At 43.1% G+C, this 25,810-nt stretch overlaps 6 protein-coding genes across 9 annotated transcripts; 3 read left to right on the top strand and 3 right to left on the bottom strand.

Moving 5' to 3' along the window:
• Positions 1–628: 628 nt before the first annotated feature.
• qkr54B (quaking related 54B) lies at positions 629–4,356 on the bottom strand. Its single transcript, XM_017074812.4, is given in 9 exon segments — positions 629–869; positions 1,131–1,450; positions 1,513–1,811; positions 1,868–2,088; positions 2,146–2,247; positions 2,308–2,759; positions 2,831–2,955; positions 3,021–3,329; positions 4,208–4,356. Coding segments are annotated over 8 exon segments (1,857 nt in total). The 5' UTR covers positions 3,298–3,329; positions 4,208–4,356; the 3' UTR covers positions 629–808.
• Positions 4,357–5,610: 1,254 nt separating this feature from the next.
• Tes (testin LIM domain protein) lies at positions 5,611–8,784 on the top strand. The gene is made up of 3 exons (XM_017073607.4): positions 5,611–6,030; positions 6,095–6,738; positions 6,803–8,784. The coding sequence occupies exons 1-3, from the start codon at positions 5,736–5,738 to the stop codon at positions 8,312–8,314; spliced, it is 2,451 nt and encodes an 816-aa protein (XP_016929096.2). The 5' UTR covers positions 5,611–5,735; the 3' UTR covers positions 8,315–8,784.
• A 1,229-nt stretch (positions 8,785–10,013) lies between these two features.
• Positions 10,014–17,377, bottom strand: LOC108009332 (uncharacterized). Its single transcript, XM_017073608.4, has 2 exons — positions 17,155–17,377; positions 10,014–12,806 (listed from the first exon to the last, which is right to left on the bottom strand). Exon 2 carries the CDS (start codon positions 12,154–12,156, stop codon positions 10,609–10,611), a length of 1,548 nt encoding a protein of 515 aa, XP_016929097.1. The 5' UTR covers positions 12,157–12,806; positions 17,155–17,377; the 3' UTR covers positions 10,014–10,608.
• Positions 17,378–17,980: 603 nt separating this feature from the next.
• On the bottom strand, positions 17,981–18,614 carry robl (dynein light chain roadblock). The gene is made up of 3 exons (XM_017072625.4): positions 18,499–18,614; positions 18,367–18,445; positions 17,981–18,298 (listed from the first exon to the last, which is right to left on the bottom strand). The coding sequence occupies exons 1-3, from the start codon at positions 18,499–18,501 to the stop codon at positions 18,087–18,089; spliced, it is 294 nt and encodes a 97-aa protein (XP_016928114.1). The 5' UTR covers positions 18,502–18,614; the 3' UTR covers positions 17,981–18,086.
• A 132-nt stretch (positions 18,615–18,746) lies between these two features.
• robls54B (roadblock similar 54B) lies at positions 18,747–19,358 on the top strand. The gene is made up of 2 exons (XM_017072940.4): positions 18,747–18,941; positions 19,006–19,358. Exons 1-2 carry the CDS (start codon positions 18,918–18,920, stop codon positions 19,318–19,320), a joined length of 339 nt encoding a protein of 112 aa, XP_016928429.2. The 5' UTR covers positions 18,747–18,917; the 3' UTR covers positions 19,321–19,358.
• Positions 19,359–19,965: 607 nt separating this feature from the next.
• Positions 19,966–24,770, top strand: LOC108008527 (G-protein coupled receptor Mth). 4 transcript variants are annotated; one of them, XM_017072396.4, is made up of 9 exons: positions 19,968–20,107; positions 22,159–22,668; positions 22,728–22,878; positions 22,938–23,123; positions 23,196–23,447; positions 23,515–23,686; positions 23,748–23,942; positions 24,009–24,096; positions 24,383–24,770. In XM_017072396.4, the coding sequence occupies exons 2-8, from the start codon at positions 22,162–22,164 to the stop codon at positions 24,091–24,093; spliced, it is 1,548 nt and encodes a 515-aa protein (XP_016927885.3). In that variant the 5' UTR covers positions 19,968–20,107; positions 22,159–22,161; the 3' UTR covers positions 24,094–24,096; positions 24,383–24,770. The 4 variants fall into 4 exon arrangements, with proteins under 4 accessions (XP_065719424.2, XP_016927885.3, XP_065719423.2 ...); XM_065863352.2 differs by lacking the exon at positions 24,009–24,096 and having other exon boundaries at positions 19,966–20,107; XM_065863351.2 differs by lacking the exon at positions 19,968–20,107 and having other exon boundaries at positions 22,147–22,668.
• Positions 24,771–25,810: the final 1,040 nt, after the last annotated feature.

The raw sequence follows: 25,810 nt of genomic DNA, 5'->3' as shown, positions 1-25,810 counted from the left end.
ATTTTTGTATTTTGTTAGTTATTTGTAGATCTTTAGTATTCGATATATTTTATTCTGAATGCTCGAGTATTAGATAATTTTCGTTAAGGTTAATCTGTTACTTTCGTGTCAACATGTGATTAGTCGATCTCTGTTAATTATGTAAATATTAGAATTTGTAAGTGTATATATATATATTTTCTTTATCTGTATCGTTAGATTTGTTAAATATATGCGTATATAAATAAAATTATGGTTTAAATGTGCCCTCTGTATTAATTATTATATATTCTATTAAGTTAATAATCTCATAGATTTTGTCTCGACCGACCGGAACTCGGTCCCTGCTGTCCCTATACATACCTTTGTCTTGCTGTATCAATTGGATTCGCTCTGTAACCATATGCCAGACTATCCCAGCTCAACTTTGAGCTGAGCCGTGAGCTTAACTACTGATTCCTCTCTCTACCGATTACAGCTCCCACTAATCGTTCAGGCTCTTGAATTATCTTAAAGATGGTTTGTAAATAGAGATAAAAAACCGGACACAGTTTCGTGTGATCTGTGTTCTATAGCCAACGCGAAAGTAAGGTTTCGATTTGTTGATCCAGACTCGTCTTCACTAAACGTCGATCCTTGCACGCAAAAATAGATGTATAAATATATTTGTTATGTATATGTTTTGTATGTGGTATATATCGTAAAGTTCATTTTGTCCATTTTGTAAATACTCCTCCCACGCCTTCCTCTAACCTTATGAACTCAAGTGTACAAAGTTTCTGTGATGTTGATGTGGTTGATCTGGTTGTAGTTGTTGTATCTGTTGGGTTCAGAAAAACTGCACGGGCAAGAACGGAAATGTGCCAATATGTAGCGAAGGATTAGCAGGTCTGTAAGAGAATGTTAATTTGGATTTAGAGAGATGTTCTTGTCGATGGTTTGCGGTGTGATCGAGAGGGTTCTCGGGGTTTCTGGATCAGTGCAATCCAATACGGGGGAACCTTGGATCAAAAGCGGAGAGGTATAGGTAAAAAGCAAGCTAGCGGTTCCCGAGTATTCATTTGCACTGCCCAAAGACATCGATTTGGTGTGGGTTGTGTGCAAGGACGAAGGAGTACTCTTTTACGTTCGTTAATATCGCATTTCAATACCTTACTAATAGCATATTGGGCACTGAAGCGGTTGTTGTGGTGGTGTTGTTGTTGTTGTGGTTTTTACTGCCTAATGTGTGATTGTTGATGTTGTTGCTGTTGGCACTTTTTTGGCCATCCATTGGGCCAAGTCGATAGGAGGACAGAAATGAAACGTCGTTGGAGTTTTTGTCACCCATGGGGTGAAAGTTGCTATTGCAATTATTGTTGTTGCTCGAGTTATTGTTACTGATGTTGCGGTTGTTACTGCTGCTGCTGTTGTGGGCTGATAGCTGCGGTGGGAGATTTGGTTGCGATTGCTGAAGTTGTTGCTGATTTAGCTAGAAGATTTACAGTTGGGATTATGATAATGGACAACCGTTTATCAGCCATTTAGACTCACCTTGGAACTGCCGTTGGAATTGTAGTAGTAGTTGGGATTTATGCTCTTGCCAGTGTGGCACTCACTTGCTCCGTGATTGGGCAAAAAGTTGTTGTTGCTATTGGGTTGGGATTTCATGGTCAGATTTTGGGTGGTTGCCGCTGGATTGGTGGCTCGACCTCCGCTGGCACTGCTGGGGTCCAGCAAGTTTCACCTGTTAACATGGCTGCGATTGTGGTTGGAACTGAGGCCAGAGCCGCCGATGGCATTTGATTGGGAACCGCCGACGGTGCCCAGACCTCCGCCTCCGCCGCCGCCAGCTGTAAGTGTATCCAATCTTATCATACTGCCTATAAACATTAATAGTTCTACTCACCCGAATAGCCGGGCGAATGCTGGTAGTACTCTCGTCTTCCATAGTCTGGCTCGTAGTCTGAGCTTTCGTAGTGTCCACCCCGCCCTCCGCCACCGCTAATGCCGCCCACCCCGCCCAAGATGTTAGCCGGCGGTCCATGGGGTCCATGACCATGACTTCCATAGGAGTAACTATCGTACGATTGGTGCGGATCATAGCCAATGCCGTCGTCATAGCCGCGACTGCAAAAAAAATACTTAATATAGTTGAAGCCTTCGAAATCTCATAGTGATCAATACCCATAAGTTTCATCCATGGCAGTCCTGGCTTTTTCCAATATGGACATCACTTTCTGCTTGGGAGCAAGCACATTTTTGCTGAAGGAGGTCTGCTGCGAGCTCCTGTAATAGTTCGAGAAGATGTATAAATTAATGTAATTAAGGAGGAGCAGAAGGCCTCACCTATAATTATGATGCGGTGTGTTCTTGGCCCCTCCAATGGCGTTAATAGAACCGCCACCCATGGCGTTGTTACCTCCTTGCATGTGGGGCGTCTTTTTGTAACCACTCTTCGCATTGTCGTTATCATTTAGGCTAGTGCTGTCCATCAACTCTCGCAGTTGCTCCTGTCGGATGATGTCGTTGCTGTCTGGTATGAGATACTTCCTCAGCTCGGCCATGGCGTAGGCAATTCGGGCATAGGCTTCGGCTGGCGGCGCTATTGTGGATATCTCTACGTGCAGGTCACTGTTGAGGTGAGCGTACTTGGGATCCTTGGAGCTGCGCAGTTCCTCCTCCTTGACGCGATCGCGCATGGAGTTGCGCCCCAGGACGGTCATCTTGCAAAGGGTCTCTTCTTGTAGACGGCGAAGTGAGTTGCCCTTGGGTCCCAGCAGTTTGCCAACGAAGTTGAACTGGAAAATAGGAATTATTTATTTTTAAAAAGCTGATTCGAAATATAAACTTAAGGTTAAAGAATAAACACCTTAGGATGCTCTCTAATGGGCACTAGAACTCGTTGTGAGATGCGCAGGGGCTTCTCCCTATAGATATCCGCGTATTTCTGCTCTCGGGAAGGAATCCTTCCTGTGGTCTGTACTTTTTCGATCTCTAAAATGGCATAAATATATGCTTTTAAGACACTGGATATCTTGAAAATCAAGGACTCTATTTACCACCCTCCAGCAGCTTCTCGGCAATGGGGAACTTCCTGTCCATGCGATTTCGCTCGGCCATACAATCGCGTATGTACTCATTGGCCTTCTCGTTTATCTGGACACTGCCGCCGGGATCTCCGCCATGATGGCCGTGGTCGTGGGCGGAACTGTCGCCGTTGTGGGCGCCGCCTGGTGCTCCAATAGAACCACCAGATTTGCGAGGCTTGCCGCCGAAGTCGTTGTCATCGTCATTGAAGGCGGAAAAGTCACCGTTGCCGTCGTACTTCTCGGTCATGATTTCCTTGCCCGTGTCCCCGGAGCTGCGGTCTGAATAAAATAAATAGTAAGTTTGATAATATTCCAAATACACTTATTGTACTACAATTGGATAGGAATTATAATGAGTGATTGGGTTTTATGGTGATTACACAGCTGTGTTAAAAAATAGTTTAAAAATATTTCGAATCAAGCTTGAACCATTTGTATGATCCTTCAAGTTAACTAAAACTTTCGACTTGAAAATGTAATGCTTGGGATTGGTTTAAATATTTCATTATTTGCAGTCATTATAATCAAGCAATTGAAAAAGGACATGTTCATAGCTCTTCAAACAGTTATTGTGAGCTACGGTTAATCAGTTCGATTATTTTTGGTTCTGGCATGCTGGAAATTTACAGGATGTGTTATATGCAAGGGTATTTTAGAATCAAAATTGTATGTTAACTATTTATCGAAATCAATTAGGCGGCCAGCCACCAACAACGCTTTCACTAACACACTCTCGCGCCACACACACACCCACACACACGCAGTCACATTCACTGGGCAAAAACAACCACCGTGCAAAATTGAGCGAAAATCAAATTGTTGCCGTAGTTCACACACAAAAGCTTCGAGTAAACAGAACCGGTAATAACGGTGTTATCCTTTTGGATTCTGGAATAACAAAAATAGTCCCTGGATTGTCCATTTTCCACTGTTGTTCCTCCTCGGTGTCCAACTGGTGCCCCCGCCCGCGTCCCTCGACCCAAGCTGCACTTTCACTTTTCAGTGGACGCAGTTTTTCACCTATTTTTTTTCTGTATTTGCAAACTGCATCGAGCGTTTTCTGTTGCTTCTAATGCTCGGTTGCAATTGGATTTACCCTGGGCTTTCCACTACACAAACACTCTTAAGGTGTGCAGAAAATAGGCCTTGTTAATTACCTAGTAATTGGCCCTTTCGATTATTGCTTTTAATTTAAAAGTTTGCGAAAAAACTGCAATTGAATTCGCGAAAAAAACAATACTACGAGTGCGACCGTTCCTCGAAAGCTCAGAATAGCGCGTTGCGCGAATATACCAACTAGTTTGGCGGGCAATACAGTGAGCACTGGAAAATGGAAATTCGATGCTTGATTTTTCTAATTTCAAAACAACACAAATTGTAAAATATTTGTTAAATGGAAACACAGTAAATAATGAAAACATCGGTAAGGTCTATATAGTTTAAATTATGTGTGGGAATTAAAACACGGTGTGTCAAACAATTCAATAATTCGTCTTTTTTCTGTTTTTTCATTCTTGTATAATAAAATATACAACAATGTAAGGCCCTTCTTAAAAAAATAAATTATATTCTGTTATAAGCTTTTTATAAATGTTTTTAAAATCCAACAAGAACTAGACGATTAAATAAGCTAATTAGAAATCAGCACATCGACATCGTCTTATCGATATTTGGTTGGTATTTTTTGAGTTGGCAAATATACTATATTTGCCGTCCAAGGAGAGCCAGCTTGCGAGCACAATGGATCTGCACTTACGTTTGCCGACACTTACGTTTTCTTACGTTTTTGTGTTAAAAAAACTCAGCTGCTGGCCGAGCAAAATGTGAATGACAAAACAGTGCAAAGTGTGAAGTAGAGCTGCAAAAACATCGATGGTAGCCCCATCGATAGTCTTGATAGTTTGCGGACTAAGCCTCGATACTATCGCGATAGTATCGATCATATATAAACGTTAGGGGTATTCATGTAAAACCAATATAATAGGGGTATTCCTAAAAATAAATTATTATTTTCAATTATTGACAACTAAAATCGCAATTAGTTTAAATTCAAGTGAGATCTTTATATTTATGAGAAATCAAATCACATTTCTTTGGTAAAAACCAATTTGGCTGTCTTTCCATCTTAGGTCCTCTCAAAAAGATCCCACACCGAACTTCCAAGCCGGTTAACCTTTTTTAACGACTTTGCTCCTTGCACGTTGCACACGATTTCCACATCCTGCTCCACACCCTGCTTCACATTCTGCTCCTATCCTTGTCTCCACCTATAGTTTCATGAAGAATATATGTGAATTTCAGCTCTTTATATCTTTGCCATCCACTTGCTTTTTGGACCGCCAGCCATTTTTAAGGTACCAAAACAACACCGGAACCACCAGAATTTGAATATTTCTGTCGAAAACGAGAAAAAATTAATATATATTACATTTTCCGTATGCAAAATGTGCGTACCTTCTTATTAGATCGAATTTTTTGTAAAACTATCGTGATAGTCTGAAAAATATCGAAGTCGGTGACCGGCGGCCAACCATCGATACCATCGATTTTTTTGCAGCTCTAGTGTGAAGCAGTCCAAATCAAGTCCAGGCCAACGAACGCGTCGCGAAATGCCAGCTTGCTAGCACAAAGGATCTGCAAAATTAATGTTTTTATTAGATGCTCAGCTAAAGCAAAACCTTTGAAATGTCCGCCGTGAGCCAAAACTCTTGCGTGGAAACGCCAAAGGCTCCGGAATGGCTGTCGAAGCTGGAGAGCCGTCGAGAGCAGCTGAAGCGCTCCAAACTGGGACACGAAGCCGGAGCTGGAGCTCCGTGCGCAGAGTGCAAGGATAAGTGCCCCGGACTGGATTTACATTTCTGGCGGAAGGTGTGCCGCAACTGTAAGTGCCCAAAGAATCAGCATGTTTGTCCGGACGACGATGACGCCACCGGCTGGGCACAGTTCGAGATTCTGGGACAGATTAGGGCCAAGCCAGCGTGTAAGTGCTTTAACAACGTATATGTTTGTTAACAGAAAATTCTACAAGACATGCCCCATTGCAGATATTAAGATCAAAGCTCTGGCCAGTCAACCGGTGCAGCTGGAGTGGGTGCCACCGAATGCTGCTCCCGATGTGGTCACCGATTACATGGAGAACCTGGGCACTGCCCAAATACCGGTAGCCGGAAGTGACGCCGCTTTGAAGAGGAAACTACAGCTTGAGCTCCAAGTACCGCCGCACGATCTGGATGCCGCTTTGTGCGATGGATTGACGGAAACGGAGGCCATCCAACTGCAGCAGTACGTCCAAAAATTGCGCGAGCAGTGCGTCGGCCAGGGCGTGGTAGTGCGCCTAGGAGATCGTCTCAACCATGCTCAAGTGGAGCACATTGTTCCCGTTTCGATGGCTTCCCAGGAGGCGTCAAAAGCCTGGCAATCGCTGGGTCTCTCGCCGGTGGCCGATGACACATTAAACGAACTGCTGGCCAATCCGAAGGTGGCCCAAGCCCTGGCAGGTCCAGCCAGCGCCCAACCCAAACTTTTTGTGGCCTTTTCAGAGCCTTTGTCCGATTCGGCAGTTCATTTCGAGGAAAACGGAGCTCTGCGGGCTCAGACCAAGGAAAAGCTGCTGGGCATCAGCAAGCCCGCCTTGCAGAGCCTTGTGAGTCATGGCGTTGTCTATGACAAGGTTCTGGGAATACTACAGGTAAGTTTGGTGTATAAGATGTCATGGCAGATCAAATATTATTATTTTATTTTGTTAATTTAAGGAGAAAAAGCTGAACATCTCGAGAGATCCCAAACTTGGGCCCATCGCTGAGTTCCGTAAAGAATATGTTAGCAATCCGCAGTTCAGAGCCGAGATCAATACCATCTGCCCGCAGCAGCCCATGACGCCAATGAAATCCTCTCCAGGCACACCATTCAACTCCCCGCTGCCGTTGAAGAATCCAGTGCAGATAAGATTCGGAGCACAGATGCGCCAGGATACGCCCATGCGGAGGGTCAAGTTTGGTGGCGTCTCCACCATAGTTTACGACTGCGGACTGCCCGCCAACACGGACTACGATCGTGATCCGGTCTTTGCACAGATCCTTCAGGCGGAGCCGCTCAAACAGGCGCTGCAGGAAGCGCGCGCTGGACGTGCTCCCTCCTCCGTGGTTATTTCCCATATCCCAGCTCCGGTTGCAAGTCTTGCGGAGCTGAAAGGTCTAAATCCGACCACCAAGGCCCAGCTCCAGTCCGTGGGACTCGATAAGAACATGCTGCAATCTGCTGTTTCCAACGCACCGTATTATGACCGACTTTTCCGCTCGCTGCAGGACAAGGGCATCTCGCATGACCAATGCCAGCTACTGCAGCCACTGAAGCAAGTGCACGACTGGCTGCTGGACGACGATCAGTTGCTGGACGAGATCGACAAGGTCTTTGCCGACATGGCCAATGGCTGCAAGGACATTTCATATCCGAAACCCGGTCTAGGCGACCTACCCACATCCCACAGCAGTGATTCTGGCTTCCACTCGAAACCCCCAACTCCGGGTTATGGCAGCGAAGATCTAACCCCAGGACAGGGCAGATTCACCAGCATTCCCGGCATTGAGGACATGAACATGTACCCAAGCTGCGCCGGCATGCCGGAGCAGTTCCAGCAGCTACGCCTTCACGGGGAGGAGTCTTCAGGCAAAGAACCCGAGCGGACCATTTTGTGCGCTGACTGCAGCAAGCCAATCGCCTATGGCGATGTGGCCGTCAAGGCTGATCGAGCTGGAAAGGAGATCGCCTGGCACCCCGGCTGCTTCAAGTGCAATACATGCCGGGAACTCTTGGCCGACTTGGTCTACTTCTTTCACCAAGGACAAGTTTTCTGCGGTCGCGACTTGGCCATCAAGCTGAAGATCCCGCGATGCCGCGCCTGTGACGAGCTGATTTTCACCAAGGAGTACACGGCAGCGGAGGAAGCAACGTTCCACATAAAGCACTTCTGCTGCTATCAGTGCGATGAGCCGCTGGCCGGACAGCAGTATATCGCGGATGAGAAGTCCAACATGCCTCTGTGTTTGCTTTGCTATGACCGATTGTTCGCCGTTTGCTGCCAACGCTGTAAGATAGCAATTGGACCGGCGGACCAAGGCGTGGCTTGGGGCGATGTCCACTGGCATGCCAACTGCTTTGTCTGCGCCGGAGTTGAGTGCTCCAAGCCGCTTATAGGAGGACGCTTTTGCGTTAAGGAGAACATGCCCTTCTGCAGCCCAACCTGCGTCCGCAGCTTGATTAAGTGAGCAGCTAAGCAGTCACAACAGTATTTTCATATTTTTATACACAATCAAAGACACGATCATCGGTTTATGATGATGCACACAATATTTAATAACCAGCTAGTGATCAATACATGCCACAGACTCAAAGTGCCTAGAATAGACTTGCATTTAAAAAAAGCCTAATTGCAATTTAGGATGTCAATCAAATTGGAAGCATCAGTAGTAGAAGTATTGACTGCTGTTATTAAAGGTGGTTCGATTTCCGTTTTTATCCAAACACACTTTTAAAGTTCTTGAACCGACTAATTTGTTTGGCATCGTAAACAGGAATTATGCTAAAATATTTACAATTCCAACCGCTTTTGCGTGCCAATAGACCAAGTAGAGCATATACAATTTTTTATATATATATAAATACAATATATTTACGTATTGCAATGAAAACGCACAATTTTTAATAAAGATTTTACTCGAAAATTACTAAACATTTATCTGAAAAAGGCGATTTTACTTACCCACCAAAAAAAAACAACAGAGAAAGCTACATTCTCGCTTATATAGTTACCGCGATCACAGCGTTCATACGGACGGACAGACGGACATGGCTAGATCGACTCGGCTAGTGATCCTAATTAAGAATATATATACTTTTAGGGTTTGACATGCTTCCTTCTTCTTTTACATACTTTCCGACGAATCTAGTAACCCCTTTTACTCTACGAATTACGGGTATAAAAAAAACATTTGTTTCGATTTTTACGTATCTGCTGGTAGTTTTTATTGGTAATTGCATTTTTCGATTTATTAATTAATCATAATAATTCAATTTTTGTTGATTTTTCTTGTTCTTGCTTGTATATGAATATGCATGTATAAAGTTGACGATTTTTCTGATCGAGCCGTTCAATATGCAGAAGCGAAAACAAGGGGGAAATCACATTCACATAACTGCCAAATTTCTTTTGAGAGAGGGGGTGTTTCGCATAATGTGTATAAGTTGCATTTATTTCAAGGATACTTTTCATAGTGGCTCAAGTATTCTACAGATTAGTTGTCTGCACTTGCAAAGTGCAATCAGTTTGTTCAGTTCAATTGTATTGCTAAGTATTGGGTGCGTACGAATAAACCATAATATGGCGTACTAAGAATTTGTCTGGGTCAGAGTCGAAACCCCAAGAGGAGCTCACATCTAGATGCCATCGGTAGTCACAGAAGTTTGCCCTGCTGGGAAACTTGTTCGTGGGCTCAGAGCTCGATTTTTCATTGGGGATGACTGGACTGAGTTGGGGGATTTGAGGGTTTGGGTTCAGGTTCGGGATTGAAGGAGTGTTGGGTTTCAGCATGATTTCATCGATCTCTAGGTCCTATGCTCTGGTTAGTTGTTTTGATCTTACATTAACACTAAGTTTCCTTTGCTCTTCGATTTGTTGTTAGTTCTCTCTCGTTTAATATGTATTAATTACATTGATAATTAGTTTAATCATAATTTCTGTTTTCGTAAACAATTTTACATGATAGGATTCTTCTTCTGAGTGTTCATGCGTGTGTGTCTGTGAAGATTTACGTGTGTGAGTTCTCCGTAATTTGCTACAACAAAAACTATGCCTTAAAATAATACTTTAGTTACAATTTATTTTGTTTTCTTCCTCTCTGCTCGCTTGGCATTTCAATTTTGTTCATCTACCGCTGGCACAACTAAAAACAATCAACAAAAGGGGAGTTAAGTTCAAATAAACTTGTTTGTAACTAATATATTTTGTATATTCTTAATAGATTGGGGGATGGGGGTAAAAAGGAAAACGACAACTTAAATTAAGACTTACGAATTACGAGGGTGTTTGGGGGCGAAGGGTTGTTGTTGTTTAAGGGGCAAAAGGAAACAGGGGAGGATAAAACACTAATTACAAAGCGATATGGCAACACTTAACGTGTGTTCTGCCCACAATCTGCTGATTTCTGTTTTGTATCATTTTTAAATAACTAAAAAACTTGATAACTTATAACCCAAGTCGGTTCGTCTGTCTGTCTGTCCGTCCGTTTAATCGTCTGTCTTTCTAGCTTTCAGTCCGTCGGTCTCCAAGAGTCCTGTCCGCTCCTTCGCACACATCTTAAAGCTATACACAAAAAGTTAAGTTAAATTGTATATAATGATTTGCTTCCTTCGCTCTCCGGTCTCTGGCAGACATCGAGGAGCTGGCACTCCTCGGATCAGGTTCTGGAACACGATCCCGTTCGATCACCGCCTGCACGACCGCCAAAGCGGCCAAGTGCTGTCCTGAGCCCTGTCCACGTCCTGGTTGCTCTGTACGCCGATGTCAACAATTCGTGTAGACGCCCTGTGTGTAGTAGAGCTCCGTGATCCGTTCCGGCAGCGTGCTGTACAGGTTGGTGATCAGGTCGAGCGGCAGGCGGGACCACGCCTCCTTGATGCGGAATATCAAGTCGTCCTTGCGCGAGAACTTCCGTCCTCCGTCGAACACCTCGCGGATGAGCCAGCCCCACACGTTCTCCATGATGTTCAGATCGTGGGCGATGGTGGGCCACTTCTGGGTCTTCAGACCCTCGGCATTCAGAAGATCCTGGGCGGTGGGCAGAGCATGCGACATCCAGTTGTGGTCCTGCAGCACGAACTCCGAGTTCCCGCCCAGTTTGGTAACGATATTGGGCCGCTCTCGCATGATGGCCTCGATGCAGGATTCTGGTCGCTGTTTGGCAGACGACACCTCCAGATGCACGGCTCCTCCCACACAGACCATCAGGTAAATGTACACGGAATTGCCACGCGGCCGCTGCGACAGCGTGCGCTCGTAGTTGCGCAAGTCGTGGAAATAGTACGAGAAGCCATCCGGTCCGTCCAGGTTAAACCTGCGCTCGTCGTGGAATATCACCCGTCGCCAGTGCTCCTCGCTCCACACGATGTACGTGTTAGCGAAATTGAGGCGCTCCGTCTGATTGTACTGAGAGAGTACGGGTTCCGTCTTCAGCTTCTTGGCGCAGTTCGCTGAGCTGCTGGCGCTGGAGGAGGAGCTGCTGGACGAGGAGCTCGACGACGCGGATGAGGACGAAGAGGACGATGAGGCGGAGGAGCTCGGAGCTGTGGAGGCGGCCGATGCCCGCAGGAGAGCATTGGCCGCGGCTGCAATATTGCTGCTGCTGGGTGCCCCCACGGCCGCCACCCTCGACACAATGGTGGGTGAGACGCTGGATCCGTTCGATTGCTGGGTGGGCGCATGGCTGGAGGCAGTGCCCCCCGTACTGGAGCTAGCCGCCGAGAAGTTCGAGTTCTGGTTGAGGGCGTGCACGGGCAGGTGCGACTGCGGCTGGCTCTTGAGAGGCTGCGGTTGCGGTGGCGGCGCCTGCTGCGGCTGCTGCTGGTAGTACGGATGGTGGTGGTGGTAGCTGATGTGCTGCTGGTGCTGGTGGATCGTCGGCTGCTTGAGCTGCAGCTGTTTTAGCTGCGTCTGCGACTGGGCCAGCAACTGTTGCTGATGCTGCTGGTGGTGCTGCTGTTGCTGCTGATGCTGTTGCTGCTGCTGATGTTGCTGCTGCTGTGGGATGGGCATCTGCTGGATACCCGGATGCTTCAGGTAGTAGTGCAGCGCCATCAGGTTGTTGGCACTGTTGGCTGTGCTGGTGGGTACGGGCACGGACACGGGCACTACGCCGGGATTGACCGATCCGCCCACGCTGCCCTGGAGCAGCTGTACTGTGGTGCCGGCAGGTGGCCCGTGGACCGCTGCTGCCGCCGCCGCCGCTGCTCCGATTGCTCCAGCACTGGCGGCCAGCTGGGCGGCCGACTTCGGGTCATAGATGAACTTGTTGAAGTTCTGTAGGTCATCCGGACTGAGCACTAGCGTTTTCATTTGGATCTGGCTTGGGTCGGGTGTTCAAGGTGTAAGTCTGGTTTCCGTCTTAGCTGCTGCCGCTGGGCTCAGCTGCTCATGGGCCACGGGTTGGAAACCCTTCAAGCTGCTTCAAAGTTAAATGCAAGTCCGGATCTGCGGGTTTCTATATCTCTTTCTCTGCTTTTTGGCTACGTACAAGCGATCACGATCACGCTCACGCACTTTCGGCTGGCTCGATTTCCAAATTCGTTGCGCGTTCGACTTGGCAACCTGTTCCTCTCTCTTGTTCTCCGCTTCTCTGGGCTGAGCTGAGCTGGGCTGCTCCCTTCTCTCTGGCTTATCAAAGGGCTGGCCGATCGACACGGCTCGGCTCTCCGACTTCTTCTGATTGCAAAACTCTCGGCGGTCGTAAAAAGATGTCGGTTTACTTTCCCACCGTCGGGCACGTACAGTGTGTGTATGTTTGTAGCTGGGCAGCAGTGGCGGTGTGGCAGTGTGTGTGGGGCACTTCCAGTATGTTATCCTCTTTTGTTGAAGTGGTTTTTCTTGTCGCTCGGTGCTCTGCTGCAGTTGCTCCGTTGGCGTGCAAATGTTTCCTTGTTTCTTTATTCTGTCGCTGCCTGGCTCTCGGTATCTCGGGTATTCCGCTGTCGCCGACGTCGGTTTACCTGGAATAAAATAAAAAGCAGGTATGTGAAAAAGAGTCTTGTTTCACACTTTGCATTGTGTATGTGCCCAGTTGTATATACACATATCTCCAAGGCGGCGTGTACAATGCAGCCTACATGTATTCAATAATTTCGGCTGGTCGGCTGGTGAAATCAACACACAACATTTCGGAACAGATGTTCGTTGAGCTCGGATTTCAGGTCCCTTTTTCCTCAACTCGGGCCTGCCTTTCGAGTATTCTCTTTCAAAAAAATAAGTACAACCAAAATGGGAGCACACACGCAGCAAGGAACGCACACTTGTGCAGTTTCTGGCATTTTGGAAATCTTCAGCATTTGCAATTTTCTGCTTTTGCCAGCAGGTCTTTTCGGTACCTCTTCCCTTTGTTTTGTGTCCTCCTTTTCGGACGAAAACACACACGAAACAAGTGGTTGGAGGGTCAAAAGTGCAGCAGCGGAAAAGGAGGGGCGAGATAAAGATGCCAAAAACTGAGGGCAGGTGTTGCAAATCCTGCAGAGAATTGTTTCGCGATTGGCGAGCCAAAAATAGATTCCCCTTGCTATTTTCATTTCTATTTTTTTTTGTTCGTGTACCCTTTTAAAGGGTATTATTCACACAGACATTACCGTAGGAACCGTAAAATAATATAGGTATGTATGATTTTAAAGATTTTAAAATATTAAGACTGTTCCAAGGTAATTGTTTATTTTAAAGACGTATATACTTTTAGGATTTAAAAAAAAATGCAAGACGACACCCAGTTGGTTATTCGAAGGTAAGTGATAGGAAGATTTCAAAATATATTCCTTTTAGAGTTCCGAGTTATTCTTTGGTTTAATAAAAACTTGGATGTAGACACACCTTACTGCAAGGGTATAACAACTTCGATTTGGCATTGTTTTTATTTTTGTTTTCCCAACCAACGGAGCGATAAGGCTGCGGCTCTATCCGATATTATGAGCTATATAGAACGACCACGGGTATACTATGTGTATGTATTGGCCGTCTTATCATCTGACTCTGGCTATGGCTATGACGATGACGACTCCTATGGCGACACGCGCACGCAGCACATGCCCTATTCACACCCATAAGCCCCGCAGGCACCCGGTACCGTCCAGAAATCCCAACATGTAATGCACCTATATCTAATCGCGCTTATAATTTTCATTAATAGCTGGATAGCTTTTCCCAACTCCAAGCAAACTGCGACTTTAATACGCATGTTTTCCACTCTTTTCCCTTCGCCAGCCCAGCGTGTCTGTAATGAAATTAAAACTAAATTCTGCTCGCCACGGGGATGAAAATCGAGTTTTCGATTCGTCTAAGGGAAGAAAGCTGCTGCCTGCATTCGTTCGTATGTTTGTATGTATATATATATATATCTGTGGATGTGACGGGGTGGCTGTGTCAACCGAAGGACTACTGTGTGTACTTTTGTGTGGCTGCTGCAGCAAACTCGGTCGCTTTCCGATCGAAATTGCTGCAGCTGTGTGGCTGTAGATGTAGACATGGCTGTGTGCCTGGAAACTGCTGACTGCCTGTGCTGCCGACTAGCTGGGGCAAAAGTTTCTCCGGGCCTGGTCAGCGGGTCGAAAGTTCAACAGGAGAAGACCTTCGACGCGCTGCTGCCAGGCCGAACAGCTTTTGCCAAGATGCAAGGGGACTGCGAGCCAATCAGGAGCCAATATGGCATGAATCAGCCTAGAAAAAGTTGGAAAAATCAGCCAGCGAAAGGCGATCATATGCTGCACACCCAAGCAAAGATCTCACGTCAATCTAATCACTTAAAGGTGTTTACACAAATATAATGATAAATTACGCTTAAATGGTTGTTTTCTTAAAATAAAGAAGACTTTCTTTGTCCCTTTGATAAAGCGAGTTCTTGAGTTTCAAATGGAAGTTTTCTTAAGTTCTATCAGCTGACGAACTGTAAACATATGAAGCCTATTATTGGACCATTATTTTTATGGACTATAGTATAATTTACAAAACTAAGGCAAACAAGTGCTGTCATAGTATTATCTACAAGGCCTCAGATTACGTCTTTTTACATACTGCTGCAGTTTATTTGATTCATAAATTCATGAAGAATACATAGGTAGACTCAAGCCAAAAACTACATTTATCTCAATGGGAAGAGGTAAAGACGTGTCTACATGCTCATGTGCTGGACAAAATAATAATCGTGACTGACAATCAATTACTAAAATTTAAATCTTATTTCCCCTATCAAAAATTTCTAAGCTGGCTAGCTTTAGCACAATTTATTGATAGAATAAATATAGAATAGGGACATTTGAGACGTGTTTGCAAGGAACAAAACAGCCAATTCAAGACAGAAACCAAGCGAATCCGATTGTTTGATCAACTGTTTTGCCAAGTTTTCTAATTATCATTGTGACGGTGGTGGCGGCTTTCTACGATTTGCGTAAAACAGCTGGGTTTAATCGATAGAACAGCATTTTCCGCTCATTTCCCAAGTTGATTGCGCACTCGGCATTCTTCTGCGCAATTAGAGGGAAGTTGTGAGTTTGAAAGTTGCAGAGATAATAAGCGATTGATGGTTCAGTGCTGCTGCTCTGCGAATTCGCAACCCATGTGATAAGATATAGAAGCATATACACACAGCCGAATAGTTCGAGAACCTTTGTTTAGTGTTGTGTGAACTTTGGCCTTGCGTTCGGCCAAAAAATACAAAAACAAAGCCAAGAAAACTGGTTGTACTTGGAGGGGAAACTGTAGCTTCAGCTCTGCAAGCTTAAAGCGATGCTGGTCGCCAGCGTTTCAAAGCCCTTGGAATGTTGGCAGGCCCAAAAGTTTCTGATTTTTCGTACAATCTAATCAAATGCCCTTGATAAGTCTCTGAACTCCGTCCGGGATCTTTTAAATGTGCTGACTAATCAGATTTTAGGAAATTGAGTCATGTTCAGGGAAATGTTTATGTACACACAGAGAAAAGGCTGATTGACAGTTGTATTTGTTTTGAAATTATATTTGAGTTTAAAGTGAGATGAGGGACCACCAGAAATTCTGGAATTAGAGAGTTCGTTTGCTTTGTGTTGCTGCTTGAATTTAACGCATTCGTTTGCCATTGCCACTTGAATACTGCCGAAAATAAAAGCACAACAAAGTTCAATAACTTCCTAGGACCAATGCTTCAAAAACTATGTCTCTTCCGTAGCACAGTGAGTCTATACTTGTACTCGCTAAAACTGATCATATTATATCGATTTTTCTTTCTGTGCACTGCTTTATGCTCGTGACGTTGAAACTTTGTTGTTAAAGTGATTCACTCGGGTTATTTCTTGCGATTTTCACTTGTTTTCATTGGAACATTTGAGTCCTGTTTGGCGAGGCCACTTTGGAGGCTATGAGCACTGGTTTTATGGACGAGAGTGTGGAGCCCTGCGTTTGGGGGGGGTCTAGTGCCGTCCCCCTCCCACTCGCCGTTGGCGTTGCAGTCGCCAGTTTACCGTTACGTTGCATTCAAGGAGTCACACACACGCACGCACGCGAAAAGAGAGCGACGGCGAACAGCGAGATGCATGTGGGAGCGGATGCAGGGGAATCGACGGGCATATGGACATGTGTAAAATATCCAAAAATATAAAACGAACCCAGCGACCGACGACCGAAACGTCCGACGTAATAAAATCCCTTACGCGCTGCAGGCAGCGACGCTGGCAGCGCAGCCACATGCTTTTGCTTCTATATTGAGCCAGCCAGCCCTTATGTGTTCAACTCTCCGTTATGTACAACAACAACCAGTCCCACGAACATACATACGTACAGACCCTGTCTCTGTGCCCGCACGTATGTACGGTACGTGCGTGCGTGTCTGTGTGCGCGTCGTGTTTTTGTGATGCCATCGTCGATATTGAAAGTACATGTGTACATACATAAGTACGTATGTACGTATGTATGTACGGGCAGGCTATGTACCAACGTACGTTGAACGAGAATCGCGTTGGAAATGAAATGAAATTGCGAACAACGGTGCGATGACGATCCGATACGAACTGCTTCTTTTTACTCAGTTAATTCTCAGCACATATGTATAGACAGATATATATACATATATGCACCGACGACTTTGTATATACACTCGAGTGTGTATCGTTTTCGTTTTCACGGAACAAATATGGCTGCAGCACTCTGTTTTTTCTATTTAACTTTTTTTCACTTTTTTGTGGCTCGATTTTTCGCCAAGTATTGCTGACTAGCCGATTGGGGTTTCGTGGATTTCGATTCCGTTTGCGTTGCGTTTGGGGGGCTCCGAAGTGCGTGATTACGCCATTTTCTTTACTCGTTCGCTTTTCGCTGCACGCCCATCTTTCGAATTACCTTTTTTCGATTCGATTCGATCGATCGGGGGATCGCTTGGCTCGCTGCACTCGCGTACACTGGTTCGAAACGAGGCTGATTGGGCTTCCAATCAATTTATTGACTATTCCACGGGCGTCGAGGGTTTTTCTTTAAAAACGCAAAACCTCACGGGTTTTTTCACCAACCAATGCGAGTTCCACGGCCGTTGTTTTCTGCTTCTTCTGTTTTCTGTTTCGAGTGTTGCAAAAGTTTGGGGCTCGGGTCAGTGCTGTGAAGCGCCGTCAATTTCCGTCAATTTCCAACACGCTCTCTCTTCTCTCTCTTCTCGTCACTTCATTCTTCCGTTCTCATCTTGCATCTCGCTTTTTTACTGACACTTACGTTGGCTTACGTTAAATGACGCAAAACCTCACGGGTTTTTTCACCAACACGGTCAAGCATCGATGTCAAGGCATCGATGTTTTCAAAGCATCGATCAAAAAACAAAAAAACGTAAAACGTTTACGTTTTTTGGTATTTTTTTTCCGGCTCCGCCGCAAGGGGTCGGGTTGATGAATTCGATGGTCTTGTTCTGAAACAAAAGCCACTTAGTGGAGACATACGCCAACATAACAGTTGCTGTACCGATAGTTTTTACTGGATATAAAATAATTACACCTTAATTAATATTAAACAAATTAAATTGAACGTTTTTTAAGGCTTACCCAAATATGAGACCTTTTCCAATTCGCGCCCTCAGATAATTCCTAATGAGTAACGTTCAAGCTACCTCAATTTTAACAGTGCTCCCAAGATCTGTTGACCTGACGTCATTTTATGCATAAATAATTTTACTCGAATCAAGTACAATTTCATTACATTATAATTTAACTCTCTTTTCGCTCGCAGCCAATTTAAATATGTGTATAAATGTGCAGTAGACAACTTCAGCAATGCGCCGCACCAAGTACTTAGTCGGTTGGGTTCTGGATGACGATCAGGATGAAGTCCTTGTCCGGCGCCACCATGATCTCGTGCTTCTTCGATCGCACCCGCAGGAATGTCATGTCGTTCGAAGGATCCAGGTCCCTCACCACACTCCGAGCTTTGTCCGCCAGCTGACTCATTAGGCCAGCGTACTGAACGGTCGTCGTGTTGTCTAGCGTGGACTTGACCGGAATGCCTAATTAAAAGGTCGGGTATTATAGAAACCAGCAAGAGATACGTTGTATATCATGGCTCAATTCCCACCTTCATTGTTGACCACAATGGTTCCCACAACACCTTTGTGGCTCTGGATCCTCTTAAGTGTTTCCTCAACCTCTTGCGACTGTAACCGATAAAATCAGTGAAACGCCTTGATGTCTGTACATTCCTACCTACCATTTTCTCTTATAATTTTGCAAAAAACACCGTAATTTTCAGTTTTATCAAAAATTAAGTTAATTTTGTTTGTTCAATATTAGAGACGGACTGCCAGTGGTGGCACTTGGTCTGGTGTAAGTTTAACAGAGGTTAACAGAGAACTATCGATAGGAATGCCAGCTATTTAAAAAATACTAGATTTAAAGTTAAAATTTCTTCATCACAAGAAAAGAATCTGTGCTGCCAGACCTGAGTAAGATATTGCGATAGACTAAGTTCGAAACTCGAAACAAGCCATTATCGAAGTAACAACGGTTTTTGTCAAAATGACATATTGACCCATATAGCAACACTTTCTTCGAACACGCACCTTGGAGACCAAGAAAACAATATAACTGGTTCAACGAACAAACCAAGGCAAATAAACGAATCCAAAAATGTTTTTAGACACTCCAAAAAGGGTAAAACAAGTCAAATCTCCCCTTACACTATTGTTTCATAATTTCATAACTCTTTCCTTAAAAGCCACCTCGAACCCGGCGCTATGTGGAAAAAGCATTCGATCAAGTCAAATCAAAGGAAAATGTTCGAGATGTAGTGATTCTCAACGATTCGGGACATCCGGTTTTGAGTACAATGGACCAAGCCGAGGCTGTGCAGTTTTCAGGACAATTCCAGGCCATTCGAGGAAGATTGGAACGTGGGATGAGCAAAATTGATCCCACAGATGAACTGGTCATGCTGAGAGTGCGCACAAAAACTAATGAGGTTCTATTAGTCCCAGACTCCAAAATAACAGTACTAGTAGTGCAGAATGCGCATGATAGCTTTGAAAAATGAAATAACAAAAGTATTTCAATAAAACCTATTTAAATGTACATATGCAAAGTAAAAAGTGTTTTTTTTTTTAGAAAAATCACGTTACTTGGGAATCCAAAATTTAAATATAAGACCACGTGCTATGCAGTCATATACTATAGTATTAATATTAAGGTGAGTAACGTCATACGGCTGGCTCTCGACCTGGCTCCAGGCTCTTGAAATTTTGCTCATAAGCCAGAGAGAGAGAGAGAGCGTTCTTTCAACATTCTTGGAAAGTGACCAAGTAAAGGAATTTTCGTCAAACAAGTTTGTACAATTTTTAAACCCGCGAAAAGATAGAAAGCAAACGACGAGGATTCGGAATCTGTGTACCGCCTTGGCTTCTTGTGCTGATGATACATATTCCTTTTTTTAAAATGTTTTTCAAATATTACAAAAATTTGTGTGCTTATTAAAAATCCATCAATAGATGGCCGATCCCCCGAAGTAAAAAAAACACTCCCTAACTTGCGATTAGCAAGCGGTTGCGGATGAAATTCAACTATAAGACTGCCGAAAAACGTGCAACAAAAAATTAATGCAAAAAGAACGCATGATGTTTCAATACTAATGCATTTTCGGCTACGCGTGCGAGCTTGTAGCTTTTGCGAATTTTAGCGTTCTGTAGCGATCACTATCTGATAGGCACTCAGCTGTAGCGTTCTCTGTGGACTGCGCTGAAAATTTTGGCAGTGAAAGTCACAATCTTAATTTTTGTGAATCAGTCGCAAAACAAGCTCGATCGAGTTCGTGTCTACCCTGCCATGTGAGTGATTTCGTTTTTAAATTTGAATCAGTCTTATACCTAAGCTTTTAAGCTGGTTAATTTGTTTCCAAAAGACACAACAATAGCGTCGTGTGTTTGAAGAGAGCATTTGAACTTGCTTCTGATGCCGGTTGATCTCCATAAGCACGTTCAGATTGTTTGTGTATATATGCATGTGTACGTGACAACAATCTTTTTATACCTGCTACTACTGTAGAGTAAAAGGGTATACTAGACTCGTCAGAATGTATGTAACCGGTAGAAGGAAGCGTTTCCGACCCCATAAAGTGTATTTATCAGGATCACTAGCCGAGTCCATCTAGCCATGTCCGTCCGCCCGTCCGTCCGTATGAACGCTGTGATCTCGGTAACTATAAAAGCGATAAATTTGCGATTTGGTGTGTAGAGCCGTGAGCTTCTTGCGCACTTTAATGCCCACAAACCGCCCGAACCCGTAACGCCCAAATTTTCATGGTAGAAAAGATGTTTTTTTAGTCTCGTCAATACCTATCGATTGAAACAAAAAGTTTGCCACGCCCATTTTAACGCCCACAATCTGTGCGTACCTCCATTTCCCTTTGGCCCCTTTAGCTGAGTAACGGGTATCTGATATTCGAGGCACTCGACTATAGCGTTCTTCCTTGTTTTTCTGCGTGCGTCTGGTAAAACAAACTGTTGTATACCCTTCAAGAGTAGATGTTATTCTAGCTAAGATAAACAGGGGCGATTTCTTTGGAAGAGATTTTTGTGTCATCGCCGATAAAGATGGCTTCTTGCGGTATACAAATGCAATGCTGCTCTTGCTCGGTATTGCCGGTTACTTTGGCTGTCCTATCTTATCTTGAATTTAACTGTTTTGTTTAGGTTTAACTTTTCACCAAAATGTTAAAGATAAAAGACTTAAAAAACAAAAAAGAATGTCAGGAGTATTTTCTTATGATTTTTATTATAAGTCAGTTTTTTGTAGTTATAAGGTTTTTAAAGTTTCATCTTATATATTTTTTATGTCTTATTGTATTTTTTTTATATTAATGATTTTTTTTATGAGAACTGTTGTTATTATATGATGCTCAATTTTGTCTAAAATAATTAATTTAACATTTTTTGCAGTAATAACAATTGTAAAATTGACAAATAAACTTATGACTTTAAGTCTCCCTTTAAGCTAATAAAATGAAATATATAGTATGTACACGATTTGGTTCCAATTTTCGTTAAATATTTTTTGGTTTATTAAACTTTCTGATAAGAAAATAAAAATACATATTTATCAAAAAAATGCTGATAAAAATCGTTCTTGCGTGAAACAGATGTCAGTTGACCTTGAAAAGTTGTATACCCTTGGCAATTCTATAAATATGAAGCGGCTGGCCAGTTCTTGGAAATTTCATTATGCACAATACCGAGAATTCTAATTTAGACAGTTCTGCGAATTGAAATGAAAACAACTCATAGAATTCGTGTTTTGAATCGCACATATACAATGAGATCGATATGCATCAATAAGTCAGTACTCGTCGAACAGAGACTTTTGTACATATACAATCCCATTTTGGCGTTCCATTATCCGCTGTCCAAATAAATTGTATTTTGCCAAACAGACTAAGAAAAAAAAGAGAAAGAAGTATACATCGTATACATATTCATACTCGCCATAAATGTGGAAAAAGTTTGTTCCCCAAATGATGTTAATTTCCAGAGAATTTAATAATTAAAAATGTTTTCCCCAATTGAACTTTATATACGCTGAATTTTATACAGACATATGTATGGACATACATATGTATCTGTTCGTAAAAAGATCGTAAACGCAGATTAAAAGTTTTGCCGAGCACTCCTCAACAATATAAATGGCCTTATACTCTTTAATTAATTCAACATAACAATTTTTTTTAGTTTTTATTTTTTAGTTAACGTTATTTGTTGATCAACCAACTTAATGGCTATAAAACGTTGTATACGACAACAACAACAATGAGGTATTTTCTAATACCCCCTCTAATCAGCATTTGATCAAGAATTACTTAACATCTCTAGTTTTTCTTTTACAGAAAATGCGGTTACTCATAGGATTGCTTGCCACCGTTCTACTGACGTTGGTTCAAAAATCAAAAACGGCTGATATTCCCGATTGCGATTTCTATGATACTGTAGATATTACAGATGGTAAAAAGTTTTCTAACGGATCGTATCTATATGACAGCTTACTGATTCCCGCCAATTTGGTGGGTGAATATGACTTCGAGATTTTGCCCGATGGAACAAAAAAATACGGTTCGAGGCACATGAGAGGATGTGCCTGCAAACTAAGGCCCTGCATTCGATTTTGCTGCCCTCACAACCACAAAATGAAGAGCAGCAAATGCGTTGGTGAAATGTCAACAGACGAACTGGAGAGCCACAATCGCTACGTGAACGTGACCCTCAACAACGGAACGGTGGCCAAAAGACACTTTAAGGAGGATCTAGTCGTCCAGTCGGATCTGCCCTTGCCCTGTGGTGACGAAAGTATGCATCACGCAGATCACACAAAGCCTGGACACGCCTTCACACTGTTCGAGGTTCCTTTTGCTGGTATATCTGCCAAATGCCGAGCTTAATCGCTATTAATCTTCCCTAGAATGGAACCTTTTTCCGGGCCTGGGACGCGGCGTACTTGGATAAGACGCAATACTGCGTGCAGCACATTGAATTTCAGGGTGATAGTATTCGCATAGCTCCCCACTTTTGCCATCTTGATACTGAACCCTCCAAAACCGGGCAGAGCGTCGGTAAGTTGTAATTTTTAATGTTGACTCTTTTTGACAGCCACCGCCTTTCCTTCCCACAGTGATGATAATATCATTGATATGTATGGTTCTTACGATCAGCGTGTACCTCTACGTGAAGAAGCTACAGAACTTGCACGGAAAGTGCTTTATGTGCTACATGGTCGCCCTGTTCATGGTTTACCTACTCCTGCTCCTCGACTTGTGGCACGTATTTAAACTACCCTCGACCATATGCACCACATCAGGTTAGCTTATAGCGGTTATGGGGCCTTGAAGCAGATAAATAGTAACACCACCTTTTGTTGCATCACCTGTAGGATTTATGGGCTACTTTTTCGTCATGGCCGCGTTCTTTTGGCTTTCTGTCATCAGTCTGCATCTCTGGAACACGTTTAGCGGCACTGCCCATTCACTTAACCGCTTCCTGCCTGAACATCGATTTCTGGCCTACAACAGTTACGCTTGGGGCATGGCACTGGCTATGACCGGAGTCACCTTCCTGGCTGATAAAGTTATAGAGGATAGGGACTGGGCACCTCGAATGGGCATCACTCAGTGTTGGATCTACAGTGGGTTCTGATATCCGTTTGAAATGTGGTGGTAGGAACTTCTTGCAACTTCCTTTTTCATCCTCAGCTGGGGACAACGTTGTCTTGCTGTACTTCTATGGGCCGATGTTGTTGCTGATTGTTTTCAACATAACCATGTTCATCCTGACTGCTCTTCGCATAGTAAAAGTGAAGAAGGAAGTCCAGAACTTTTCCCAACAGCAAAGAAGAACCAACAAGCTCAACTCGGACAAACGAACGTAACTCTAACATGGCACTCATATCTTAACGTTTCAAGTACCTCTCATGATCCCACAACAGTTACACCTTCTTCCTGCGTCTCTTCATCATCATGGGTTTGTCGTGGAGCTTGGAGATTGTGTCCTTCCTTGTGAGCCGTGACTCTTTCTGGCCTAAGGTTTTGGTGGTGGCAGACTACTTAAACTGGTCCCAGGGCACCATCATATTCGTGCTGTTTATCTTGAAGCCTACCACTCTGAAACTCTTAAGGGATCGGTAAGTAATCTGTGGTTCTGAAAATAGATCGAATAACCAGGTACCACATTATCTCTGAATGAGCAGCATTAAGGGAAAGAAAGAGGAAGAACGTGACAGCGAAGAAGAGATCTCGCTTGATAATACGAAATTTGACCCAAGTATCCTGTAATAGGTAATCCAAAGAGAATTATTTTTCTGTGTTATGTTGGTGCTGGATACCCTCTTTTTACTACCACTAATAAGCTGCCCCTCGATCTTGAATGCCAGATCGAAAATCGAAATATGCTAATCCAACGGGCTTGCCCCATATATGTCTTGACTCACGTGTATTTCTTGCCTTTAACATTTCGCTTAGCATGGTGTTTGCCTCAGTCGTTAAATAACCTTAATTTTGCATTATGTTTGGGTTTATTAGGTCCTCACTTTATGTCACACTTAAAACGCCCTTTCCATCCTAGGGGACAACCAAAATACACCTGGAGTGCCATCAATACGAGATCCAGAGAAAGTTAAAGTGCGCCTTCTGCAAGTGAGGCTCTGTACTTGAGTATTTATTGGTAGAAAGTCTCATTTCTACCTAGCCTACAACTGGAAGATTTTCGAAGCTATAAGGATGGAGCAGCACTCGCAGCCACTCGGAACCTTAATTACGTCAAATTTTACACGGGAGCTTAACGTGTAAATTACAAATAAGAAACAAATTTTTAATGTACTTCTTTTAATAACAAAATTTTTTTAATTGATTTTGTTTCTAACAGATAATACGTTTTTCTTGACTGATCACGACCAGTGATATCCAGCTGTACGCATTTTTTAAATTTAAATAAATAACTTACAAACTTTTCACTTTTTTTGTGTTTACTTTCCTTGTGCTGTACCAGTAGTTAAGAAGTTCTAGGTTATAGTACGACTACCAGAAGAGAGGGTGTGAATCGATAAGGATATACCTTTATTTAGAGCTTCTAGATATAAAGTCTCCATTCTTCCTAACATACAACTGTAAGTTTATATAGTATATCAGAGGGCAACCTTTTCAACTTAGCCCAGTCGCTCGAAACTTTAACTTCCTTACATTTTACCGAAGAACTAAACGTTTAGTTTAAAAATAAAGGAATACATTTGTCTTTGGAAAAGCAACGTATTTTTGTCATGACTAACTAGACTAACAAGAATTTTTCGTATGAATAATTATCAAATAACAATAATGACATAATTATGAAAAATTTGTGACTAGTCCTTTTTTAAATATTAAAATAAACTATTTAACCTTTGTTGTGTTTATTCTTATCGTGTTGTTTGTGAAAATTAATGAAGCGTTATCACATGTTTTCGCAAAGCATTTTGTAATGTTATGTTTTTTACTAGCCCCCAGGTTCAAATAAAAATAAAAAAATAAAAATTTGCAACATTAAAAAAGCAATGATTTATGACGAATTTTTTTTTCCTTGCCCAACTTTTAATGGGCAGTTTGGAATTTTTTTGTGATTAATATATATATTTTCTTAGCATTCATTGTTTGTTTTGCAGTATTATATATTGTTTCATATTTATACCATTTGATTTTGAGTTTATTTAAATTGGTCTTGCAATCTAAAATTAAGACTGTAAATGATTTCTTATATTATCTTGTATTATATATAAGAGCAGCGCAAATATCGCTTCGATGAACTGCGGTACTACAAGTCATTTACTCCACTTTGGACTTGGAAGCTCTTCGTTTTGTTCCACTGTGGATGATTCAAGTTTTTGAAATGATTATGACATTTCGGGCAACATTTAAAGTGTATGACTGGAATGAAATTTTATAGTTCACATAAAACCTTCACATAACCATCATGCAACCCCAGCTTAATTTATATTTTTAGAGCTTATCAAACAAAAATATG

Source organism: Drosophila suzukii, chromosome 2R (genome assembly GCF_043229965.1).
Source record: "Drosophila suzukii chromosome 2R, CBGP_Dsuzu_IsoJpt1.0, whole genome shotgun sequence".
NCBI lineage: Eukaryota > Metazoa > Arthropoda > Insecta > Diptera > Drosophilidae > Drosophila > Drosophila suzukii.
Note: the sequence above shows the minus strand (reverse complement) of the source record. Positions and strands in the feature narration are given on the sequence as shown.